Source organism: Grammomys surdaster, unplaced genomic scaffold, assembly GCF_004785775.1.
Source record: "Grammomys surdaster isolate TR1022 unplaced genomic scaffold, NIH_TR_1.0 267, whole genome shotgun sequence".
In the NCBI taxonomy this organism is placed as follows: domain Eukaryota; kingdom Metazoa; phylum Chordata; class Mammalia; order Rodentia; family Muridae; genus Grammomys; species Grammomys surdaster.
In genome coordinates, this window is record NW_021604708.1 from 1939152 (window position 1) to 1959205 (window position 20054).

A 20054-nucleotide genomic window follows, 5' to 3' on the forward strand; every position below is an offset into this window, starting at 1 on the left:
TCTCTCTCTCTCTCTCTCTCTCTCTCTCTCTCTCTCTCTCTCTCTCTCTCTCTCTCTCTCTCTCTCTGTGTGTGTGTAGGAGTATACTCAAACCAGAAAAAGAGTATAAGATACCTTAGAGCTGAAGAGTGGTAAGGTGTGGGTGATGGGAAACTAAACTCAGGTTCTCTGAAAGAGCCATACATGCTTACAGGCACTGAGCTCTTCCTCAGAATATATTATTCAGCCCATAATATATATTTTCGGGGCGTAGGGTCTCCTATAGCCCAAGCTGGCCTTGAACTCACTATGTAATCGAAGATGACCTTGACCTTGTGATCCTCCTGCCTATACCTCCCAAGAGTTGGAGTTAGGCATACACTACCAGGTCTGATTCTCTTCAGTATGTTTTTATTGTGGCCCAAGGCAACCTTATGCTATACATTGTGTTCTGGATTAAACATGTTTACTTCTGATTCTGTGTTTTGTTTTTTCAGTTCAATCCTTGTCATAGTGTGTTTGCTATTTCTCTTTAAAGCTTGCAAGCCAGGCGGGGATCCCTCCAGGTGTCTATAATGTCATTCCCTGCTCTAGAACCAAGGCCAAGGAAGTGGGAGAGGTGCTATGTACCGATCCATTGGTGTCCAAAATTTCCTTTACTGGCTCAACAGCAACGGGAAAGGTATGTGATAATGGGGTCAAACGGGTGTTATTCTCATGCTTTCTATTGGTCAGGTGTGAAGTTACTGTTTTATGGTTTTGTTTAATTTTATTGAAGATAAAGTCTACATAGCCCTGTCCAGGCTACATGGCTGTCCAGGAACTTGCTATGTAGACCAGGCTGGTCTTGAACTCACAAAGATCCACTTGTCTCCACCCCTCAAGGGCTGGGATTAGAGAAATATACCACCACGCCTGACCTGTCATGTAATTGTTGAATTGATGTTCTAGTTTAAAACTCAAGACAGTGTTGACATTGTTCACCTTTGCCATTGCCCTAGCCTACAATATCACTGAATCCTTCCTCCCCTTCTGTAAATAATTGTTTTTACTTCCCACTGCCTTCCTAGCCATTTTTTTAAATCAAATCTATCAAAATAAGAATCTGTATTCTTCAGAATACATTGTATACATGTATGAACTTCTCAAAGAATAAATATAAGTATATTTAAAACAACATATTCTCATGTCTCCTTTTTCTTAGGCAAAGTGATATTTAAAGCAAGGTGACCTTGTGTGTACCTTTTCATTGTTGGGTAATTTTGTAAAACAAAGGTTTAGCTGCCTTATATGTTAGTTTTCTGTTGTTGCAAGATATGTGAAAAAAAATAACTTAAAGGAGGAGGGGATGTTTGGGGATGTTTTGGCTCCTGGGGAGGAGGTTTCCATCCATGGTCACTTGCCTCCCTTGCTTTTATCCCTGTAACAAGGCAGAAGTATCATGGCAGGAGGCATTGGTGGAGAAGAGCTGCTCACCTTCTGGTAGCCAGGAAACAAAGAGAGAGAAAGGGTCCAGGACCAAATACATCCTCTAAACACATTTCCCCATGACCTCCTTCCTGAGCTAGACCCCAACCCCTAATAAATACCCCACTCAGCTAGAAGTAGTGACCAGCCTTAGGACACATCTGAGCCATTGGAGGAAGGTGCTTTCTATACGAACAGTAACGCCCTGGCCGTTGATTTGGATGCTCACACTGTTTTCCTCCTACTGCCCTCCCCGCCACCCCCACCCCGGCAGATCCTGCTACATCATGCAGCAAATTCTGTGAAGCGTGTCTCCATGGAGCTGGGTGGCCTCGCCCCGTTCATCGTCTTTGACAGTGCCAACGTGGACCAGGCTGTCGCAGGGGCAATGGCATCTAAGTTTAGGAATGCTGGGCAGGTGAGTCATGCAGAATGTCTTAGTGCTGGGGTAAGGGTATGTGTGTGTGTTTTACAAAGACCACGGCCTTGCCTCTCTCCCTGGTTCCTTTGTTTATCTGCTCACTCATTTCATAGCAGGCGTTTACTGAGTACTTTCTCTCAGGCATTAGTTAGGCTTAAATAGTCCAAAAGGGTGTGAGAGCTATCTGTTGCTTCAAAGAGTTGCCAGAGCTACAAAGGTCTTTATTTATGTATGTGTGTGTGGTGCATGCGTGTCAATGCACATACATGTAGGCCCATGACCCCTTTCCAGTATGTGCAGAAGCCAGAGGAGGATGGCTGGCATCCTCTATCACTCTATACCTTATTCCCCTGAGACTGGGTCTCTCACTGAACCTGGATCTAGATAGGCCAGCAAGCCCTGGTGTTACTCTTCTCTTTCTATTCCCACTGGGAATACAAGCAAGAACAGCCACACCTGGCTTTGTTATGTGGGTACCAAAAATTTGAACTGGAGTCCGAATGTTACATAGTATCTTTTTAACCCACTGAGCCATCTCTCCAAGTACTTGACTTCTAATAAAATAACCCTTCCTCACTTCTCTCACCTCTTGAATCATCTTGTCATGGTTTTTCCTTCCCAGTGCGGTCATCTCTCCAGTTAGAAAACAATGTTCAATAGCTAAGGCCTGAGGTTCCCTGTTGTTTAGGAGAGAAGGCAGGAAAACCTTAGAACGACCCCAAAGTTGACACAGATGCAGGGGACACGGAGCAGCATGAGCACTGAACCGAAGCTGTATGCAGTTGTCCTGAGGGACTGAATGGCCTCACGCTCGCCTAGAAAACCTAGATGTCAGATCTGGCAGCACCTTCAAGACTTCTCATATAAACCTAGGATCTGAAATCAAAAAGACTAAGTGACTTGGTGCTGTGAATCAAAGCTCCTATGGACCCTATTTTCCTTCTGTTGCCCAAGCCATGGCTACTGGTTAAGGCGTATTCTTATGACCTATGTCTTAAAGACATTCATATATCTTAAGCCTGGCTGCTTAAGACATATTCATACACAACTGGGCCTTAAGAGTACAATCAACAAACAGAAAATGATTGGCTTTATTTTTAAAGACAAGAGCTCGCCTTGTAGCCCAGCCTGGCACTGAATTTGCTATGTAGCACAGACTGGCAGGAGAAACTCATCCCTCCTGGAGTAAGAAGGGTATTGCTGCATAGCCCAGTGAGCTTCTTAAATGCTTCCTGAGATAAGTAATCTCAAAGGTCATATGTGAAAGGGAGGTGGTGATGCAAACTATTCTATATTACTTCTTTGTTTTGACTTTTGGTAGTCAGTTTTACCTTTTCATAAAACCTAACTAGCTTGTTTGTTTGTTTGTTTGTTTGTTTACAGAATTAGAATGCTTTTAAGCAAACACAAAATGTCAGCAGAGTTCTACTACAAAACTGTGGCTTTGAACTATGTCAAGCCAATAAAAACTCATAGGATGCAATTATACATATACTTGTTTCTACAAGGAGAACAATTAAGAAACATTGTCAATGATAACTATATTTCCTCCAGTGTGGTTATGGTTTATCATTTTAAAATGTGAACTCTAACTGGACATAAAATAAGCAGAGTCTCAATGATTTAACCTGATGTGGAAGATGCTCTTAGGTTTACAAGCTTTTAAAAAAAATTTTTTTTTGTTTTATAAGTGTGAGTATTTTTCTGCATGCATGTATGTACACGATGTGTTTCCATGCCCTCAGAGGCCAGAAGAGGAGCCTCTGGAACTGTTATGAGCATCCATGTGAGTGCCAACAACTGAACCTGGTTCCATGCAAATACTCTTAACCTCTGAGCCATCTTTCTAGACCGCTTCCTAATTTTGTAGTTTTGGGGAGTTTTTTGTTTTGTTTTGTTTTGTTTTGTTTTGTTTTTTGGCAGAATTTGGAATAAGATCCATAGCCCATGAATGCCAGGCAAGCAATCTACTGCAGAATTCTGTTTTCAGTTCTTATTTTTAATTATATGCATAAGTGTGTAACCATGTGTATCCAAAAGAGGGCATTGGATCCTATAGACCTGGAGTTACAGGTAGTTGTGAGCATAGGTTCTAGGACCCAAACTCAGGTACCCTTCGATTGCAGTAATAACTGCTGAGGCATTTCTCTGACCCCAGAAGAAAGGCCTTGTATCCATTTTTGAGATTACAGATTCAGCCAAACTGAACTTGAATGGAGGATGTGAGTTGTCGTTTGACCGCATTCCTCCGCGGCTCTGCTCTCTGCTGCTGCTGCAGCTGCATCCCTACTCCTGGGGAACGTTACAGCCTTTGCTCTTCTACCCCATTTGCTTTATAATAGCATATTGGATTTCTGGTTTTGTAGTTATTTGGGTTTTGTTTACACAGCTTCTTGCTCAGATGCTCAGCTCCAGGTGTGTGGTAGCTATGGAAAGAGCTGGAGCAGTGTGAGCACTCAGCGCTTTTATCCCTGAGGCCAAGCCCAGCCGGGAAGAACATGGAAGGCAGGACTGATGAGAACCATCTCGGGAAGGGTTGTCTTACACCTCCTGCATCAGCTGCTTCTGGAAAACCAAGTGTGGATTTGTTTTGTCTTCTATCTAGACTTGCGTTTGCTCAAACAGATTCTTGGTACAACGGGGTATCCACGATTCCTTTGTAACGAAGTTTGCAGAAGCAATGAAGAAAAGCCTGCGTGTAGGTAATGGATTTGAGGAAGGAACAACTCAAGGGCCGTTAATTAATGAGAAAGCTGTAGAAAAGGTGAGCTGGTTTTATTATCTGCATTACGGAAACCTTGTACATCAGCTTCAAAGGCTTCCTTACATAAAAGGATTTTCATAAGGTCCTCAGCAAGGCTGTTTTGGAAATTATGGAAAAATGGAAAGAGTTTTTTTTTTTTTTTTTAAAGTAAACTCCTACCAATGTGTATGATTGAGTGGTGGTGTCTGGACATGTGCTTCCCAGCTCTGTCTGAGAACCCAAGACTGGCTCCTTAGGTCTTCTGCCTCCTGAGTCTTCTGTTTCCAGTGGTGATAGCTTTTTTCCTTGACATTCTTCCAGAAGTCTTCTAACAAAGGCACCTAGAAAATGCACACAGCACTGCAGGCTTCCTAATCACAGGTTAGGAGTAAGTGAGGGAAGCTACATTTTAGAAAGGAATTGTTGGCCGGGCAGTGGTGGCCTTTAATGCCAGTACTTGGGAGGCAGAGGCAGGTGGATTTCTGAGTTCGAGACCAGCCTGGTCTACAGAGTGAGTTCCAGGGCAGCCAGGGCTACACAGAGAAACCCTGTCTTGAAAAACTAAAAAAAAATAAAATTAAATAAGATAAATAAATAAATAAATAAATTGTTGAACATCACAGTCTGGAGGACTGGCAGGGTGAGGTTTCTCCCTGTTACACGAGTGTTTGTTTAGTCCCAGTTTTTAATTCTGCTTTTTACTTAGTGTATTTAAGTATGAGTATAGGGTGTGTGTGTGTGTGTGTGTGTGTGTGTGTGTTCAGGGGGCACATGTGTGCCACAGCACGGAGATCAAAGGACAAGCTCTAGAGTCCTTCTGTCTCTACTCAGGGTCTCGGGGACAGAACTCAGGCTCTCAGGAATGGCAGCAGGCACGTTTACATGCTGACCCATCTCACTAGCTCTGGTTTTAATTTAAGTTTTCATTAAAATTAAGTGTTCTCTCTTGGCATTTTTATATATGTTTTTCATCATCTTTTGTTTTACCTGCTCCCTGACTTCCCCTCCCCGCTCTCCACTTGCTGAGAGCCCTTTTCTCCCCCAAGTTGCTCTCCACTCGGCTTTCATATCACACATGGTCCATGTTTTGTTTTAATGTTTTTTGTTTTTTTAAATCTTTTTAAGAGTCAGAAAGTGAGGGGGGGAACGGGGTGACTCAGAGGTTAGGGGTTCTTAGAGCTTTTGCTAGGGTTACAGTCAGTTGTAAGCTGCTCAACAAGAGTGCTAGGAACCAAACTGGAGACCTCTGCAAGAATAGTCAGTGCTCTTAACCATGGAGCCATCACCTCAGGTTTCCTATAATACTGTTGGATTGTTGGCTTTCTCTTAAGCATCATTCAATCTTAGGTTGTTTGATTCATCATTGCCCTTGGAGCATTAGGCTATACCATATATAGCGTGTACACACATACTACATATATATATATACACACACACAAACACATACTACATATATATATATATGAAAGGTATGCAGCATCTGGGTTTGTATCAAATTGTTGTATGGTGTTTATTCAATAGTGAAATCAGCTTAGAACAAATTTCTGAAGCAGAACATCTGCCATGGGTAACCAATGCCTTTATATTTGAGATGTATCCAAACATCTCTTCAACCCAGACAGAGAAGTAGACAACTGAACCTAAGAGTGCAACCAGGCCTGCATCAGTAAAGGCAAAGCTCAGAGAAACGATTGAATCCTGACTGATTTTTGCTGTTTAACATTTTAAGGGATTGTACAATTTGGAAAATGTGCCTATCCAGCTTTCCCTGGTGCCCTTCTTCTCATCTCTCAGGTAGAGAAGCATGTGAACGATGCAGTTGCCAAAGGAGCCACGGTCGTGACGGGCGGGAAGCGACACCAAAGTGGAGGAAATTTCTTTGAGCCCACCCTGCTCAGCAATGTCACCAGGGACATGCTCTGCATCACTGAGGAGACCTTTGGGCCCCTGGCACCAGTCATCAAGTATGTTCCCCCAGTAGTGGAAGGAAGGAGATTGGGAAGGAAACGCTAGTCTAACTAAGACAGATTCCTGTGCTGCTTCAGAGGCTGGGTAGGAAGGCTGAGCAGCTGCAGTCAGAGACAGAGTTGCATAGCAGAGCTGAACAGTCAGAGCCAAACAGCAGAGTTGAGTTTTTGATATTTGGGGTTTGATTTTAGACTGTGTGTATTCGGATGCACATATAGGTCAGCCCTGGTGTTATTACTTAGGAGCTGTCCACTGTAAACTTTGAGATGGAGTCTCTTACTGCAACCCAGGGCTCCCCAGGTAGAGTAGGCTCATTAGCACAGGCTACCGCAACAGAGCCAGGTATCTCCCTAGTCCTAGCCTGTTTTGGTGTTTGTGTTTTGTCTTTGATGGGTGGTGTGGAGGGTGGTTATTGCTGGGGTTTTGTTTGTTTGTTTGGTTGGTTGGGTTTTTTTTTTTTTTTTGAGACAGGGTTTCTCTGTGTAGCTCTGGCTGTCCTGGAACTCACTCTGTAGGCCAGGCTGACCTCAAACTCAGAAATCCACCTGCCTCTGCTTCCCAAGTGCTGGGACTAAAGGAGTGCGCCACCACTGCCCGGCAAGGTTATTGCTGTTTTTAGGTTTGACTGAGTGTCTGTTTGAAACAAGGCCTCCCTCTGTAACCCAGGCTGGCCTTGAACTCTCAACCTTCTTGCTTTAGCCCCCCCAGGCATATACCATACCCATTTTCAAACACAAAATTCATCAGATTCCCTCATTTAGATTTCTTAATGCCTCCTAAACTTACTTTCCCCCACCAATTTCTAAGAGTATTTTTCTAATACCATCAAGGACTCTATCCTAGCAGTCTATAGGAAATGAACTATAATCTTGTATCCCACCTTAACAAATGTTCATTTGCTTGGATAATTCTCAGATCAGTGGTCTGAAAATATTCCATTTTCTACTTGGATCTAGAAGGATCTGGAAGGGCTCAGAAGAGGATGTCAGATCTGCTGGGACAGGAGTTAACAGTTGTGAGCCACCAAGCGGGCACTGGGAGTTAAACCTAGGTCCTCTGCAAGAGCAACAAGTGCTCTTAGCTAATGACCCAGCACCCAGCACCCAGCAGGCCTTTCCTTAAGGGTTTTGTTTGACAATGTCTCTGCCCGGTTGGTCTGCTTTTCCCTCTCTCTTAGAAAAGGTAGGCCATATTGCTTTCCCAGGTCTTGGAGAAGGCTGAGCGGCCGTGTCTGCACTCACTGCACTCATGTATCCTCCCCTGGGATCACTTTGCACCTCTGATCTCCTTCTTGTCAGTATTTAGGAAGTGAATCAGGAGAAAATAAAGCTGGTTTTTCTCTATTCACCACCTCACAGATTTTGCTTATGACCTACTTTAATTCTGGCAGGTTTGATAAAGAGGAAGAGGCCGTTGCCATCGCAAATGCAGCTGAGGTTGGATTAGCAGGTAGGTTTTCTGACTGGCGGCCACCATAGTCAGGACGCAAGTAAATGCCAGGCTCCGCCTTCTAAGCATTACTCTTAAGTGTAAGGTTTCTTTTGTTTTTGAGACAAGGCCTCTCTATATAATCCTGGTTACCTGAAACTCTCCATATAGCCCACACTGCCCTTGAACTCACAAAAGATCTACCTGCATCTGTCTTCAGAGTATTGGAATTAAAGGTCTGCACCACCTGGCCTGACAAACATCATCTTGCAAGCTTAAGTAATGTGTACGCTTGATTTAGAGAGAATGGCTGTGAACTGCAGTCAGGAGGAGTAAGCTGGAAATGCTGACTTAGCCACACTCCGGGGCAGGACTGATTGCCCACTGAACAATGTGGGCTTATTTTATAGACATCTAGGACTGACTGCAAGGTTTAAAGAAATGTCTTGTCCTCTAAGGAGGATGGATTGAAGAGCAGGAAGTGATCACAGAAGCTCATGTTTACAAAGTCCCAATGGAGAACTCCAGCAAGAGAGAAACAGAAGCCCAACATGATGCCCAAGGTTCTTAGGATAAAAATGTGGACAAAACCAACCTGGGGCTTTACTTGCAAGCAGGAGAACCCCAGGCCCATGTGACCAGGCATCCTCAGAGGCAGGCACGTGTGGCTTTCATGGGAATTTCTCAAGCTGTCTGTGTCTTTTTGTTCCCCTGCTAGGCTACTTTTACTCTCAAGACCCAGCCCAGATCTGGAGAGTGGCGGAGCAGCTGGAAGTGGGCATGGTTGGCGTGAATGAAGGACTGATTTCGTCAGTGGAGTGTCCTTTCGGTGGGGTGAAACAGTCTGGCCTTGGGAGAGAAGGGTCCAAGTATGGCATTGACGAGTATCTAGAGGTCAAGTATGTGTGTTACGGAGGCTTGTAGGGCTCTTCACTTCTTTAATAAAACTACCTAGATCTGTAGGGACATTCCATCCATTTTTATAGCTAACAAGTAGGTTATCAGAGTTATGAATTTTTAAAAATTCAGCCAGTCCTCATATCTTAGATGTACATCTTAACCCTTCCCTTATCTAACTAGGGACCAACGGATGCCATATACCTGTGGCGTGGGTCCCAGCCAGTACTGAGACCCCAGCACAACCCCACTGCCTCAGGACAAGGTACAGTGTGAGTATTCACATGCCCTCTGGCACCTCACAAAGTGTAGTCATTGTATGAGCAGTGGGTTCCAGGTCCTTATGGGACTGCCCAACTTCAGTTCAGAATGCAGAAAAGGAGACGAGGTACTAGGACAGCTAGATTAGGAGGAGGTGCATATCCCTGCATAGGCATCTGTCAGCCTTAATGAACAGCTGGCTGGCTGTTCCAGGGGGTTATGGCAAAGGCTTTGGTTTCTTAAGACTTCTAAACCGAATAGATTGTCTGTGCTATATAGAATGAGGGGGTGTTCCTCCTTATTTCTGGGCTGCTGTTTAAATTACTGGCAGCAGGGTTGCTTTTTTTTTTTCCCCCTCTCTTCAGTTCATCCTGGTTTGGTTTGGCTTTATGTGACAAGGTCTTGCTAAGTAGCCTAGCTGGCTTCAAACTCCTGTTTCAGCCTCCGAATGGCTAGGGTCACAGGCATGCTCTACCACAGCTGGGTAGACGGAAGTCTCCATTGCCCTAAACTTACAGCTTATGGTTCATTTTGTTCCTCTTAGAAAATCAACCCAAACTGGTGGCAAACAATCAGCAGAGTCGGAAACCATGGCTTTGTTTCTTTTCCAGTGCTGGGTGTTGAACCCATGGCCTTGTGCATAGTAGCGTGTGTTCTACCACCCAACTATCCCCAACTTTTTTTTCTTTCTTTTTCTTTAATTTTTGAGACAGAGTCTTGATAAGTCACATTGGCTGGCTGTGAGGTCCTTATTGTCCTGCCTCGGCATCCTATGTAGCTGGGGTGACAGGCCTGCACTACCAGGTCAGGCCAGTCAATTGATGGCATAGACTCTCAGCCACCTCCTGTGCTGAGCAGCTCTGCTACCTTGGGTATGCTATTTAGGGCTCCATGCCCCGCTTATAGAGACTCATGCTTGGCTTTAAGGACACTGTGTGCCTGGAAGAAAAAAAAAATGCTTCACAAAATGGTAGAAATGCAGCTCAAGTACGGGAACCATTTTGATTATGAGCAGTACCACCCTGCCCCTCCTTGAGCTCAGGGGTAACTTTGTAGAGGAAAGAAAACCAGGTGCCTCCTTGTTCACCTGCCTAAGGCTGACCCAGGATTTCTGTCCCTTGGTGTGGCTGCTGCTAAACTTGCAGAGGAGCAAAATACACTTTCACCTCTGTGAAAAATTATTTCCACAATTGCCAGTCACTGTGAAAGAGAGCTGAAGCCATGAATCTCAGGCACCTTTGCCCTAGGAAAAGCATTTCTGGTTTATGATTCAAAAACAAAACACCATACAGGGACCTGCAAGATAGCTTGGTGGGTAAAGGCTTTGCTGGACAACCTGGTGACCTGAGACCTGAGTTCCATCTCTAGAACCTACAGAAAGACAAAGAGAACCAACATGATAGTGTTGACCTCTGATCTCCACAAATGCATCAGAGGCATGCACTCCCATAAATTCAACACACACACACACACGCACACACACACACACACACACACCAAACACCAGAACTCCTTGCAACTGGTGTTGGTCTCACTTTGAAACAATTTAAGTGAGGAAAATTCTAGGTTCTTGTAGACATGCCTCCTGTCTACCTAGAAGCTGTTTATTCCCGATAGGCAACAATGGAGCTCCCCGCTCCATCCCCGCCTCTGTGCAGAGAGCCCACGGGCATACTCTGTGGATGCTCTGTGAGACATCAATGGGAATGACAGTAGAGCTGGCTGCAGTGGTTCCTAAGCACTAAGTCCCAAGCCACTGGAACTTCGAATAAGGAAGCCATGGTTCTTAAAGTCCCTGCACACAGAAGAAAGTAGAAATCTGCGTCCTAGGGACCCTGCCCAAGTGGCAAGAGTCACAACTAAGGATGTTCATAGTCCATTTATGCTATTCTTTTGTATAGTGTGTATAGTTGGTTTCTATCGCATTTTCTAATTAAAATTTTAATTTTTTTTATTGATGTGGGTGTTTTGCCTACATGTGTATCTGTGCACCACATGCATGCTGGTACCCTCAAGAGGCCAGAAAGGGACATCAGATCACTTAGATATGGAGTTATATAGATGGTTGTAATCTGCCTTGTGGGTTCGAGGAAGCGAACCCTGATTCTCTGAAGATAGGTAGCCAGTGCTCTTAACTTCTGAGCCATCTTGCCAGACTCGACATTTCTAATTTCTTAAGATTTGTACCCATCTTTTTTTTTTCAATTAATACAAGATGCTCTGCTGGTATTTTGTAGAAAATGAATAAACCCACTGAGATGTGAACTCATTTCAAATGCACTTTAAACAGTGTCAACCAATGGGTTCCTGGACTGTGTGGCAAGTTTGTACTTTTTGTGCGTGCCTGTTTGATTCAGTGGGTAGATCACTGGCCTGCACATTTGTTACAATAAGTGTAATCAACTTTTGTAATTAAAATAATGAGGGTGGGTATCACTGGTAAAGTATATACTTAGCATACTGGAGACCATGGGATTAATCATCACCAAAAAGTTAACATGAAAGAACATCTTACTTTAAAAAAAAAAATGCTTTTGGGTTATGGGAAGATGAGTTTCGATTTTGATACTGTTTTTAAACAGGATCTCCGGTTGGCCTTAAACTCCTGGGCTCAAATGATCCTTAGTTTCCCAAGTATCTATAACTGTAGGCCTGTTGTCACCAAATCAGCTAAGAGTAGATTTTTTAAAATTATTTTTAGGGGTTTGGGTCTCATGTATTTCAGGCTCACCTGGGATCTCTCCTTTCCCTACTTCCTGTGCTGGAATTATACGTGTTACCATGCCCAACTAAGGAGTGTATATTGGTGAACTTTTGTTCACCGTAAGATATGTGACAGATGGAATTTTTGAAATATCTATACAGACATGTAATATAAGGGTCAATGTACCACAGCCTGTGAGCCAAATCAGACCTGCCATCTGATTTTGTATAACTCGTGAGTTTAAGTGTTTTATATATTCAGGTGGATTGGGGTGGGTTAGAACCATTATTTCATGAAATCAATGAGTGAACACATCCACAGTGCCCCCAGGCCTGAGTAGCTGTGCTGTGACCGCAGGGCTGCAGAACCTAAGGGATTTACTGCAAAGCTGCTGACAAAGGTTTACGGCCCTCCTCTCAGCCAAGCAGGAGACACTGGCCTCCCCTGTTTATGAGGCATTATTTTATTCTATTAAACACCTTCCGTGAAAAGGACTCAGTTTCTGGGCATTTGTTACCAGGACTTCTTGGCAGGTATCAACTCAAATGACATTAGCCTGATAGTAATCCTGTCTCCCAGGTAGTGGGACTCATTTGAAAGTGCCACAGTTCATCTGTGTCTTTTTCCATCTAAGGGGCCTTTAAGCAGGGCTCCAAAGCAAGTGCTTGATTCTTTCAGTATCTGTGTTCTTGGGGAGCCAGGGGTAGGGGATAAAGATCAGACGCACAATATAAACAAGCCTATTTTGTAATGTGATGACCTTCAAATTGGGTCCCATGGGTTGTCCTCTCTGAAGGCTGGATCCCAGTATTTCAGTTACCCCTGTGCAGCTATTTTAAAACGGAATTTTACTTGAATACTTAATACTGTGATTGTTTCATGCCATACTTTGTGAGAGAAATCTCATTAAGTTGAGAAATATATATATATTTTGCTCTATAAACATGTATACATTGCTTCATTTTTCTAGTGTTTGACGTGGTATGATCAACAGATTTGAATCTCATTAATAAATGTTTAACAGGATTGGATTTCTTATTTCTGGATTAAAGTGAGCGGCTGTGTTATTTCCTTTTATTATTATTATTAATCGTTTGAGTTTTAACTGTAGAGTGTTAGGTCAACCTGGATGTAAAATTGTACTTCCTCATCAGTGAGTCCCAGATCAGTAGACCTCGTGCTGGGAGCTGAGATATTAGCACTCCACATCAGCAACACCACGTGGTCCAGAACTGTGTATTTGATTGTCCCGGGTGTAAGGGCAAGCCCCAGCTCTCTCCACTCCGTCTTCTATACACTCCACAGTTAGCCACTTTTTCCAGTCTTTTATTTTACAGAGAAGTATGAGAAGGGCATTTTCTGGGCCCCTGGTGTCCAGATACGATCCTGGAATACGAATTTTAACACTTGTCTGAGTGCATTTTTTTGTTGCTAATAACATAATACTACAGCTTGGGTACGTTGTATTGTTTTGGCTCATGGCTCTGGTACCAGGTTAAGGCATTTGGCAATGGCCTTGCTAGCAGAATCCCTAGGCGGTATAAAGCATAATATGCAAAAGACCTAACCAAACTGGCCTTTACAATAGACTCACTCCTAAGGCGCTGCATTAATCCATTTGTGAGTGGTGGCATTCGTGAAGGCAAAGCCTTAGTCAGCTCTGGAAAGGTCCTATATGACCCCGCCTCCTGGGCCTACAGGCAGCCCCCTCCTCACCGAGTTCTCCCACTAAGTGCCCCTGGAAACCCTCTTTGGGGCCTAGTCACCTTATGACACCAGTAAAATTGGATTAGGACTCCCCCACCCCCTTGACAGCTTTATTTTGAGCCACTCTTAAAGGGCTCATCTCTTCCTACATTCTAGAATTTGGGGGTTAGGAGTTCAACGTACAAATTTTGCTCCCAGGGTCCTCTGTGCCCGGGAAACCGGCTGTCCTCAAGTTGGGACTTGGAATGTTGACAAGAGCTTTCCTTCCCCATCCCCAACGCCCAGTGAGTCCATTTAAGGAGCAACAGTAGCGGGAACTCCAGGCAGAGCCTTGACCAGGGTTGAGCAGACACCAGGATGAGGGCAAGCTCCCAGGCCTCAAGGCTCCGAGTTCCCCTCAGGTCCCAGCTGGACATGATGAAGGCAGGAGGGTGGTACTGCTTCACAAATCATCAAGACAGAAAGGGTTGGCTGTGGGCTTCGTGCACTACCTCAAGTAGCCTGCAGCCTTAGCGCCCAGGCCTGATGTCTTCCCCCCTCACCCCCCCGCAGAGTGCACAGGGAACTGCCCCTGAGTGGCAACTGACAGAGGCACAAACAGCCCCCTTACTCTGCTACGTGGCTACTAAGCTCCTAGTGGGGCTTTCTTCCCAGGACGCAACAACAAAGAGGACCCTGGGTCATCCCCCAGGGCTGCTCAGAGGGCCTCCTTCAACCCCTGGTTTGCTGATGAGTTCAGAAAGATTCAGTTGATGAGGGTTACATTAGTCCCAAGGACAGAGGCCAAGCCAAATCCCAAGGAACCGGAGACACAGCCAGACACTGGCATGTCCATACCAGGGGCAATTTCCTTCACATGTTGGGTGGTCCACAGACCTCTGCTCTCCGGGGAGTCACTTCAGCCATGGGAAAGCAGGACGCAGGAGAGCTGGAAGCCTCTTCCTCTAAGAAAAAACGAAGTGTGTTCTGGGGCAAGGGAGGAAGCTGACCTAGAAAAGAAAAAGGGGAGCACATACATAGTTACACCTTTGAGAACTTTTTTTTTTTTAAGTTTTTGTTTTCATAAGGAAAAATGTCTTAGTCAGCTTTCTGTCACTGCTCACAATACCTGAGATTTGATGAACTTACAAGAAGAAAGGGTCTGCTCTGACTCACCGGTCTAGTCCACCACTTTGAGCAGCTTACTTTGCAACCGGGCCCAGAATGAGCATCAACAGTGCTGGACTGAGGAAAACGGCTCCCACGGCCGGTGGAGAAGCAGAGCGAGGAAGGCACGCACCCAGTGAGGTCACTTCCTTCCACCGGACCCCACTTCTTAAAGCTTCCAGTGTCTTCCAGCAGTGGCGGGGTTTGGGGATCAAGTCTTCCCACACATTGGCCTTTCGGGGACATTTTAGATCCAAACAGTGGCCGAAGGTCATTGTCGTTGGGATGATACATATTTGGTTTATTTACCTTTCGAAAACTCAGCAAAATATAGAACTCTTGCAAGACGGTAATGATCAAGGAGACTTTTAATTCATAGACCTAACGAGTAACACTCCGTGTCTCAGAACGGGACCTCTACAACTTACCTCAACAAAATTACTAATAGACTGATGGCGATAGATTCTTGGCAGAGGAAGTCCAAAATGAATATATCCATCATTAATTCTACAAAACTAGAAATTTCAAGGATGTCTGGTACTGAGGTTTAAGGGAAGGTTTGTCTATGAAGGGTTGCACAGAATCTTAGGGTGTGGTACTCATTAGCTCCGTTACAGAGATGGCTCCAAGGGCATGGCTGTACATCAAAATCTATCACATTATACTTAGTGTGTGCAGTTTAATCTAAGTGAATTATACCTCAATATACTTCTTTTAAAAATGACTTTTCCAGCCAGGCGGTGGTGGCGCACGCCTTTAATCCCAGCACTTGGGAGGCAGAGGCAGGTGGATTTCTGAGTTCGAGGCCAGCCTGGTCTACAGAGTGAGTTCCAGGACAGCCAGGGCTATACACAGAAGAAATCCTGTCTCGAAAAACTAAAAAAAAAAAAAAAAAAAAAAAAGACTTTTCCCGCAGTGCTGTGAACTGAATTTAGGTTTTCACACCTGTAGGTAAGCACTCTGGGCTGTATTCCCAGTTGTAAATTGGTTTTATTTTTTTTATAAATACTGTCAGGGATGTGCATGGTGGCATAGGCCTTTAATCCTAGCACACTTGGGAAGATCTCTATAAATTGCAGGCCAGCTAGGACTACACTGTCTCAAAGGGAAAAAAAAGAATGAAAGAAAGAAAAAGGAAGGAAGGAAAGGAGGAAGGAAGGAAGGAAGGAAGGAAGGAAGGAAGGAAAAAGGAAAGGAAACAAAAGGAAAGGAAAGGAAAGGAAAGGAAAGGAAAGGAAAGGAAAGGAAAGGAAAGGAAAGGAAGGGAAAGGAAAGGAAAGGAAAGGAAAGGAAAGGAGACTTCAATTCAAGAAGACTGCCCTAAGGGAGGACCATTTGGTCCTCCGGTCCTCTGAGCTTCAGAAATGTATTTGTTTTCCCAATATAGATACAAATAATAGTTTTAGTCTTCCTCCATTTGGTGTGTGTGTGTGTGTGTGTGTGTGTGTGTGTGTGTGTATGTGTGTGTGTGTGTTTGGTTTGAGATAGGCTCTTTCTATGGAGCCTGGCTTTGGCTGTCCTAGAACTTACTATGTAGACCAGGTTGGCCTTGAACTCACAGAGATCTGCCTGCCTCTGCCTGTTCAGTGCTGAGATCAAAGGAGTGTGCCACTCTACCCTTGGAATGAAGAGATGCTCTAGGGCATCCCGTAGGTAGAGGCCACATCTGAAGCTCCTATGACAACAGATGGAATGAATGAGTCCCTCTTGGCCGTAGGAGCCAAACCTGTGGTCTCTGTCATCGTTGTTCACTCTACCTGGCTAAGTGTTTTAGTCTTTGCAGACAATCCCTATTACAGTTTCTTTAAAACCTTTTTTGTAAGATAAAAGCAGCCACGGGGGCATTCATATGCAAACACATGAATGACTGTGCTCAAAAAACTATTTACAAGACACAAATTTGAAATTTATATTAGGTATGTGATCAAAACATTTCAATTTTTTTTTCCAACCATATAAATCCTAAAACCCGGGGCTGGAGCTATAACTCAGTGGTAGAGTGCTTGCCTAGCATGCACCGGACAGACTCCAATACTGAGGGAGAAAAAGAAAAAAGGATTACAGTAAAAACATAAAAAGCCATCCTTTTTTAGCACTTGCAGCATTAAACAAACAAACAAAACAAAACAAAACAACAACAAAAAAAAAAAAAACAGATGACAGTCTCCAGATCCACCTCAGGGAACTCTCTCTACAGGGAGGACCACAGGACCAGAGGACTAAATTGTCCTCCCTGGTGCCTGGCAGGCTGCTTGACTTGTCCATTCTCTGCAGGTTTATCTCTCAGTGTTAGAGGATACTCTGTCCTCTGCTGGAAAGGCATCTTTTTTTGTTGTTGTTTTGGGTTTTTTTTTGTTTGTTTGTTTTTTCGAGACAGGGTTTCTCTTTATAGCCTGAGCTGTCCTGGAACTCACTCTGTAGACCAGGCTAACCTCAAACTCAGAAATCTGCCTGCCTCTGCCTCCCAAGTGCTGGGATTAAAGGCGTGCGCCACCACCACCCGGCTACTGAAAAAGATTCTAAGGGGCAGCTGTGCAGGCAAAGTCTGTAGATTCAGGCCAGCGTTCCTTAACTGTATTCCCAGATTCAGCTACATTAGCATAAGGAAAATATATTTCTCCTTCAAAGAAATTCTAGAGAAAATGAGAAGGCTTTTCCTTAGGTCGGCATATGTATTTGATAGTAGAATACAAGAGTCTACACCTTGTCAAAACATGTGGCCAATAATACATTTAAAAGAATAAAATCAAGACTCAACATCCAAGATATCTTGGTCACATACCAAAAAAAAAAAATCCTCCTCACCATATGAAGGAAGTGTTGACGAATACATATTTTTAAATTATGATTGTGTGTATGAGTGTGTGTGTGAGCCGGGCAGTGGTGGCACACGCCTTTAATCCCAGCACTTGGGAGGCAGTGGCAGGTGGATTTCTGAGTTCGAGGCCAGCCTGGTCTACAGAGTGAGTTCCAGGACAGCCAGGGCTACACAGAGAAATCCTGTCTCGAAAAACCAAAACAAAAAAACAAAAGAAATGTGTGTGTGTGTGTGTGTGTGTGTGTATACGCACTTGCACATGTGTGAATACATGTGCATATACTGCCAAATATTTTGTGTGGAGACCAGAGGACAACTTTTGGACATTGTTTTTTTTCCCTCTACCATGTGGGTCCTGGGGATCGAACCAAGGTCTTCAGGCTTGGCAGTAGGGGTCTTTCCCTGCTGATCTATTTCTTACTTCACAAGATGGTTGTTTGCTTGCTTGAGATAGGTCTGTAGCCTGGGCCAGCCTTGAATATAGTATGTAGCTGTGGATGGTGATCTTAAACAATTCCTGATCTTCCTGCCCCCACCTTCCAAGTGATCACAAGTGATGGCTGCTCCTTGCTGCGTGTCTTTGAGGTGTTTTAAACATACTCAGTTGGGGAATGCTGACATTTGGATCTTTGTCTAAAGCAGTAACTAGCTGTGCTCTCAGCCTCTGAGCCCTATAAATGCCCTCTCCCACACCCTACAGCAGGTTTTCAACCTGTGGGTTACAACCTCCATAGGAGTCACATATCAGATATTTGCATTATGATTCATAACAGTAGAAGAAGCAAGAAATAGTTTGTAGTTGGGGTCACAACAGCATGAGGAACTGTATTAAAGGGTCTCAGAATTAGGAGGGTTGAGAACCACTGCTCTAGAGACTTGTTTTTCTCTGTTTATCAACAGCTCTTAGAGTCTTCAGGTCCCAAGATCCCTAGTTATAGACAGCACAAGATGGAGGTTGAGAGGCTAACCTAGCCCCTTTTTAGTCCCCAGGGAACAAGTGGGTCACAAGACAGGATCCATTTTCCAATAACCATTGTGATGTTTATTTCTGATTCAGTATAGATGCAAGGTTCTTTTGTGATGATGGAGCAGAGAGACCAGGCTCAGATAGCCATAGACCAAACCGGCAAACCCACTGCAAACCTAGAGGGTGGGTGGCTTAGAGTGTGCTCCAGTGGAAGACACCAGGTCCATGACCTCCCACTTTGTCAAGGGTTTCCTTTTCATCCTAGCAACAGAACTTTCAGGGGTCTAGAAGGTTCTCCAGGATTTGCCCTCCAATATGCCTGGACTTCTTCGTGCATTGGAAAGTAGGTCTTGGCATTCGATTCCCAGATCCACCACTGACTGTGAATCTGTGAAAATCACTTATGCTCCCTAGACCATCAGTGGGTGTCTATGACATAGGAATGTTTTCTTTCAAGATTAATTGGAAAGGTCAACTAGGAGCGCTGCACACTCTAAAGGAGCAGGTGGGTCACAGGCTTCAGCATCATGTGCTATTGTTCTAACTTGGGCTGTAGTCTCTGTGCCAGAAATGTCCAGTTACCCACAAAAATAGCATCAGCCTGGTCTGTGGATAGGGAAGATTCTGTTTATGAAGCTAAATACTAATGCTAAAAATAATTACTGTTCCTCTAACATTATAGATAATATTGAACTATGATATATAGACATAAACAGATTACTTTAAAAATAGAAGTACATTCCTACACATTTTAATTCTATCATTCTACCAATAAAATACAATACAATGAGTCCTCTGATTTTTTTGGGGGGGTTTTCAGTTAACTATAGCTCAGAAATAGAAAATTCCAGAAACAAACAATTATTAAAATTTCAATTGTGGTTCTAATTCTCCTATCTTTTTTTTTTTCATTTTTAAACATAGGATCTCATAATAGTCCAGGCTGCCCTCAAATTTGTTGTATAGCCAAGGCTAGCACTGAATTCCTGCTCCACCTTGTTCTTCTTTCTCAAAGCTAAGATTACAGTACTGGCTCTTCCACTTTCTCAATGCCAAAGGGCATTGCCAAGGCCAACAGCCTTGAGGCTATGGGCAGCTGGGAACTACCATAAGCCAATCAACATCTCAGGCTGCAATTAGCTCCAGTCCATTGCTCTGGGGTGCCACTTTGTTGGGGGATAATTCCTTTTTGTGTAAAGAAATAAAGTAAACTTTAGTTCTTTGATTTTTAAATATGCTTTGAAGATTTTTTTTAATGTACTTGAGAATTTTCCCTACATGTATGAAATGTGCTTGAGTAGTTTCCCTACATGTGGATTCTAGCTGCTGCTGCTGCCGCTGCTGCTGCTGCTGGAGGCCAGAGAGGGCACTGGACTCCCTGAAAGTGGAGCTCTGGACAGTTCTAAGTCATTGTGTGAGTGCTAGGAACCGAATCGCAGTCTTCTGCAAGAGCACTGAGGTCTTACATATGCCTATTTCTCCAGTCTCTTAAATAAGTTCTTAAGCATACATGGTGGATGTTCTGTCCAGTTATTTCAATGGAAAGTC

General features: G+C 44.0%; 1 protein-coding gene across 1 annotated transcript in view; it reads left to right on the top strand.

Moving 5' to 3' along the window:
* Aldh5a1 (aldehyde dehydrogenase 5 family member A1) overlaps window positions 1–12914 on the top strand; it is a 31199-nt gene extending 18285 nt beyond the window's left edge. Inside the window, exons 5-10 of the mRNA XM_028776321.1 lie at window positions 518–661; window positions 1721–1864; window positions 4473–4631; window positions 6405–6574; window positions 7969–8027; window positions 8725–12914. Of these exons, the coding sequence (XP_028632154.1) occupies window positions 518–661; window positions 1721–1864; window positions 4473–4631; window positions 6405–6574; window positions 7969–8027; window positions 8725–8930 (882 nt within the window). The 3' untranslated portion in view covers window positions 8931–12914. The remainder of the gene's footprint in view (window positions 1–517; window positions 662–1720; window positions 1865–4472; window positions 4632–6404; window positions 6575–7968; window positions 8028–8724) is intronic.
* Window positions 12915–20054: the final 7140 nt, after the last annotated feature.